This window comes from Crinia signifera, chromosome 1, assembly GCF_055691185.1.
Source record: "Crinia signifera chromosome 1, ASM5569118v1, whole genome shotgun sequence".
NCBI lineage: Eukaryota > Metazoa > Chordata > Amphibia > Anura > Myobatrachidae > Crinia > Crinia signifera.
Window position 1 is genome coordinate 161,357,305 of NC_139217.1, and position 6,000 is coordinate 161,363,304.

The following is a 6,000-nucleotide window of genomic DNA, read 5'->3' on the forward strand; positions in this document are numbered from 1 at the left end:
AGGGCGATATGATTTCTAGCCATTGCTCCCTTGGTGTTGCCATGTGCTTCAGTGATATGTTAATGGGTGCTGTCAAAGATCACATGATATAATTATAAGATGACATAAAGGGCTTCAATGCACAGTAGCCAGTAAACTGGACCATTCTTTAAAGCAATGTTTTAAATTTAATTCACAGGAGCAACAGAGAAAGGAGAATGCAGATGTTAGTGTAGATTGAAAACAATGCATGCTGAATAATTTTAGGGTCATAAAAATGAATCCAAATGTATAAAGACTTTAATTTTAATTATAGTCTCTATATTCCTCCTCTCTGTTGACACTAAATACAGATTAAATTGGCTTTGCTTTGGTAAACATCATAAAATTCTGTAATGACTACAAATATTTTTCCCACATTTTGCCGAAATTTTTATGTATATGTAGATTAATATGCTCTGTTAAGAAACGTGATTTTGCAACTTTGTCCAAGTGATAGGTTCTGACAAGTTGTGGTTCTAGCATTGTATATAATGTACACCAGGTGGGATGACAGCGTAAATTGAAATCCTGATGTTCACAGGGTCATTTAAATGAAATCAATCAAACCCAGAAATTTAACCCAGTCGCCGCTGAGGGTTTTCTCACCCTCTATGCTGAGGCCGTATTTTTTTTTTACATTTTCACTTTTACCATTAATTAGTCACTGATATTTTTTTATTCATTACCTACACAAATCACATTGTACTTTGTTTATATTTGATGCTTTTGTATTTTGAGGAACTGTTTTTTTGCTCATTCTAACACATCAACTAAAACTTGAAATTGACAACAAAGTGGAGTCTTTTTAATTGAAATGTAAGTAATTTTCTAGTTTTTATTTTTTTCACAAATAATATTTTTTGATTTTATCATTCTCTCTCTAAAATCATTCCACTGTTCCAAACTTGTATTCGCAAGGATTTTATGTGAAGGAAATCAACGAAAATAAATGCACTTGTTCATGATAAAGATTTTCTCTCTATATTGTTTACTGCTAATTTTGCCCATCTCATCTTAAATGCTAATCATATATAGGAACAATTACAAAAGTAATAAACCAACTGCATCACAATATGGGAAAGATTTAGGGTGTCATGTAATGTTGCTCAAGTGCAGGCAGTGTGGTCTGCCAGCCAAACTCGGACATTTTAAAGGGGAATTCACTTACAAGGCATGATTTTGCCTTGGAAGTTCGGACAGCATCCCTCACTGAAGCCAATGCATTACATCTTGCCACGTCCCCTGCCACGATCTTCCCTGCCACATCCTCACTGTCCCGGAGCCTGTACAATGCAATTGACAGGTGACATATGCATGTGCAAAAGTCTGTTCTATGGGCTGAATTGGCTGCAGCCCATAGAACAGTGATGGCTAACCTTGACACTCCAACTGTTCTTGAACTACACATCCCAGCATGCTCTGCATCAGTTTTAGCATGGCCAAATAGTAAAACTGTAGCAGGGCATGCTGGGATGTGTAACAACAGCTGGAGGTTAGCCATCACTGCCATAGAAGCTGACTATGGCTGAACAGACAGGAAGCCACATCTCTGCCTATAGCAGCTACTACTGTAGGGCGGGAACACCTGCCAATGGGACTGCATGTCATGTGTAGACTGACAGCTAGGACTTCAATAGGAAGTCACTGTCACTTAAGGTGAAGCCAATGCAGTATTACGGATGGCATCCGGCTTTACTGATCTGGGTTTCAGATTTTACTTGGGAGGGCATAGCCATTTGGGGCCAGGTGCATCTTCAATAAAATGTTTATTTTCTTGTTCTGTTCAGTGGTCTTCTTTCTTCCTTTACAAATGATGAATTTTTGGGCAATAGTTCTACTGGGGCATGATACTTATGAATATTTACTAGAAAGTATTTGATTTGAACCAAATGTCTGTTGTTGTAACAATATTATATATTTTTTTCCTCATGGTGCAATGCTACAGTAGGCACAGAATGTGTTCTGAACTATATTTGTATATACTGCCCTTTTCTGCCCACTGTAATGACAATTGACAACAATAAGCTGTATTTTATTCCTAACCGGGACCATATTAGTATTGTATGCTTTATTATTGTTGCCTATGGAAATGCTGCTGTATCCCTTGGGTTGTAAGTTGTAATGAAAACATCTGCTGCTTCTGTTGTTGTGAAGTACATACCAGTTGGAACAGAAGTTACTGTAAGTATGGTTTCCAGTTGTATAGCAATTGTTTCACAGCTGCACATTCCCCAGAGTGCACTGTTTGCATGTAATGACACAAGCATATAACATGTTCGGTTTGCCGTACAGGCATTACTAGCATGCATCAGATGTTTGTAACTTGCTTTACACAGAGCAAAATGTTTAAAAATAACACTGAAAAGGTCTTTTACAGAAAAGCAAAAAACAATTGAGAGCAGTGTTCTGCCTGTTTAAATTAGGAATGTGTACCTGCCACTGTTATTTGAAACGTGTTTTGGATCTGTATCTCTGCTAGTGTTTTGGATCTGGTTCTGTTCCAAAACACCACCCTTCAGTGTTTCGTGTTTCGGGTCTGTATTTAAAAAATAAATAAAAAAACATTAAAATTGCTATAATCACAGAATTCTGGTTTTATTTGCTCCTACGCTATTATTATCCTCAGTAACATGTAGTTTTTAGGCCAAAAGGAGGTAGCTGGATGTCTATGCTAAGCAACACAAGTGGGCGGCCAAACATGTAGCCCATCTAAGAGTGGCACTGCAGTGGCAGACAGGATGCCAGTTTGAAAAACTAGGCACCAAAGAGCACAGGATGCTCCCCCCCCCCCAAAAAAAAAGGTGCAAGATGGAATTGTCCTTGGTCCTCCGCCCCACCCTTATGTTGCGTAAATAGGACATGCACACTGTCTTTAAAAAAAAAATAATTTCAGCAACAGGGTCTGCCACACGACTGTGGCTGAAATTATTGGTTTGTTTGGGCCCCCACAAAGAAGAAGCACATCATCTCTCCCTGTACAAACCGGCTCTACAGAGGCAAGATTTCGTCCTCATCCTCCGATTCCTTATCCTCTTCTTTATGTACATCCTCATCCTCACAGATAATACATTTGTCCCCTCCTTCTTTAGTCTCTGGAAGCAATTGCTTTTCTTCATTTAAGAACTGATCATTCACTTTGATGAACATCATCTTCTCCACATGTTTTGGAAGCAACCTCCTAAGTCGCTCGCTGACCAGGTTTCCGGCTGCACTAAAAACTCTTTCGGAGTACACACTGGAGGGGGGGGGGGTTTTCCTGCCAGTGCAAGTATGGACTGTCTGACATGTCTACTTGGATGCTGTCAATAAAGTAATCCTCCACCATTTTTTCAATGGTGACAGCATCGTATGTAGTGACAGTAGACATGTCGGCAATCGTTGGCAGGTCCTTCAGTCCGGACCAGATGTCCAAACTCGCTCCTGCCTGCCCTGCATCACCGACAGCGGGTCAGGTAGGAAATCTGAGCTGTTTCCTCGCAGCCACAGGTGTGGGAGAAAATTTAGGAGGAGCTGTTACCATGGTCCGCTTCAGATGACAATCTCCTGAACAGCAGGTCTTTGCACAGTGGAGTTCCAGTGCTTCCCAACCTCTTGTTTAAGGTGATGGCTCAGCAGGTTCATGAGTCTTTGATGTCCCTCTTGTCTTTGGCAGGCAGTGGCAGAATGGCAAAAGTGTCCCGCAATTTTGCTGGCCACCGCAAGCATCTCCTGCATGCTCCTGTCACTTTTGAGGAAATGATGCACCACCAAATTTATTGTGTGGGTAAAACATGGCACATGTTGGAAATTTCGCAGATGCTGCTGCTGATGTTGATGCAGAAGGCAATGTATCTACCCAGTGGACTGTCACAGTCATATAGTCCTTAGTTTGCCCTGAAACACTTGTCCACATGTCCATGGTTAAGAGGACAGTGGGTACAACCGCATTTTCAGGGCACTGCGGACACTTTTTCCAATGTCTCTATACATCCTGGGTATAACCTGCCTAGTGAAATGCAATTTAGATGGGATTTGGTACCGGGGACACAATACCTTCATCAATCATCTAAATCCCACTCCACAGATGGCAGACACCGGACGCACGTCTAATATAGCTGTTTGCCATAGGATGACCGCTGCCGTAATTCGTCATCATCATAATCGACTGTTGGATGGTTAATTGCTTAGTCAGAGACGTAGCGTTGTTCCAACTTCCACTCTGGGATGATGAGCGACTCCAAGCAGCAGTGACAGCAGTAGGGGTAGTGCTGCAGGATCCTCTGGAGGAATCCTGGATAGAAGAGAAGTCAGTCACATGGCCTGCAGGACTAACTCGGATCCAGATGGAGGAGGAAATTGACGAGGAGTGACTTGTTGGTGTAGTTTTTAGGTGCATGGATGCAACAGGATCAAGGGATTTAGGTGTCCCTGGACTGCTTAAGGTCCTAGCCACAGTTTCTGTACTAAACAGTGAGTTATGAATGAACTTCATGTGATGCATAAGTGAGGTTGTCCCTAGGTGGCCAAAGGCCTTGCCCCTGCTTATTGCAGCTTTATATAATCTACATAGGGTGAGACAATTGTTCTCCAGATCTTGATAAAAATAATTCCAGACCAAAGAGGTGGATTTTTTAGTCTTCTACCTAGGCATGGTGACAGCCTTTTGCATCCCATTGACAACAACTGTCTCATTTAAGCAAACCACATTACCATCAGCAGCATCCTCCTCGTCAACTTCCTCCTTTGCACCAGCTACTAGACTGTATGTCACCCTTCCAGGATAGGCAGAGTGCATGCTGAAAATGGTGGAAGGTGCCACCTCTTCCTGTACAGTGATTGGAAGGTCAGGCATCGCAAACTTATCCATAAATTATATTTGGTACTTGTGTATTATCACGGCGCCCATTGCATCGCATCGCATACCACTAATTAAGGTATGCGATGGCATGCGATGGGACCCGATTTGAGCCTTTCCCCGGGCTGAGTATACAATTTTAATATCGCCATGTTAATGCCTGATTTGGGCTTATTCCCATGTTAAATGCCCCCCCAGACCCAATTTTTTATTGTATACCCACCCTGATGGGTAATGAGTATGTTAAATGGCTCCCCATTGTTAATGCCAACCCACTATCAATGCCAACCCGAAGCGTGGCGAGCCTTTTCATACCCCCACTATCCACGTCGGGGTGGAGTTGATGTTATATAGTGTGGCGAGCGCAGCGAGCCGCCGAGCCCGAAGCGTGGCGAGCGCAGCAAGCCCCGCGAGGGGACGCAGAATATATTTGAAGTCATCCGCGTTCCCTCGTGGGGCTCGCTGCGTTCGCCACACTGAGGGCTCGGTGGCTCGCTGCGCTCACCATCATCACGCTGCTAACATCAACTCCACGTCGACGTGGATATTGGGGGTATGAAAAGGTCGAAGGAAGCATACCACCACCCCTCGCGGGTTTGCTGCGCTCGCCACTCTTCGGGTTGGCGTTGATCATGGGCCCTCAAACTGCGGCCCCCCAGATGTTGTGAAACTACAAAACCCAGCATGCCTTGCCACAGTTTTAACACTCCCTTATAGCAAAACTGTGGCAAGGCATGCTTGGATTTGTAGTTTCACAACATCTGGAGGGCCGCAGTTTGAGGACCCATGGCATTGATAGTGGGGTGGCGTTTACAATAGGGGGGCATTTCACATAGTTATTACCCATCAGGGTGGGTGTACAATCAAAAATCGGGTCTGGGGGGGGCATTTAACATAGGAATCAGGCATCTGGGTGCCTGTACAATGCGATTTTTGGTTGTACAATGCCCTACGATGGAAATTGTGGGCGCCGTGATAATACACAAGTACCTTATATTTATATATTTATATATTCAGGCAACTTTATTGCTAAGGATTAGTGGCACTCATCCTCAACAATGCATGGGTAGAATGAAGTGGGGGCTTGCCTTCTGAAAATTGATGTCTATGGGAGTAAGGCAGGTGTAAGAAGTGATAACAAACTG

General features: G+C 43.2%; 1 protein-coding gene across 1 annotated transcript in view; it reads right to left on the minus strand.

Annotated features, from left to right (window-relative positions):
• Positions 1–3,171, minus strand: part of LOC146060107 (protein FAM200A-like) — a 99,719-nt gene extending 96,548 nt beyond the window's left edge. Inside the window, exon 1 of the mRNA XM_083173013.1 lies at positions 3,067–3,171. Coding sequence (XP_083029139.1) covers positions 3,067–3,171 — 105 coding nt within the window. The remainder of the gene's footprint in view (positions 1–3,066) is intronic.
• Between the last annotated feature and the right edge of the window lie 2,829 nt (positions 3,172–6,000).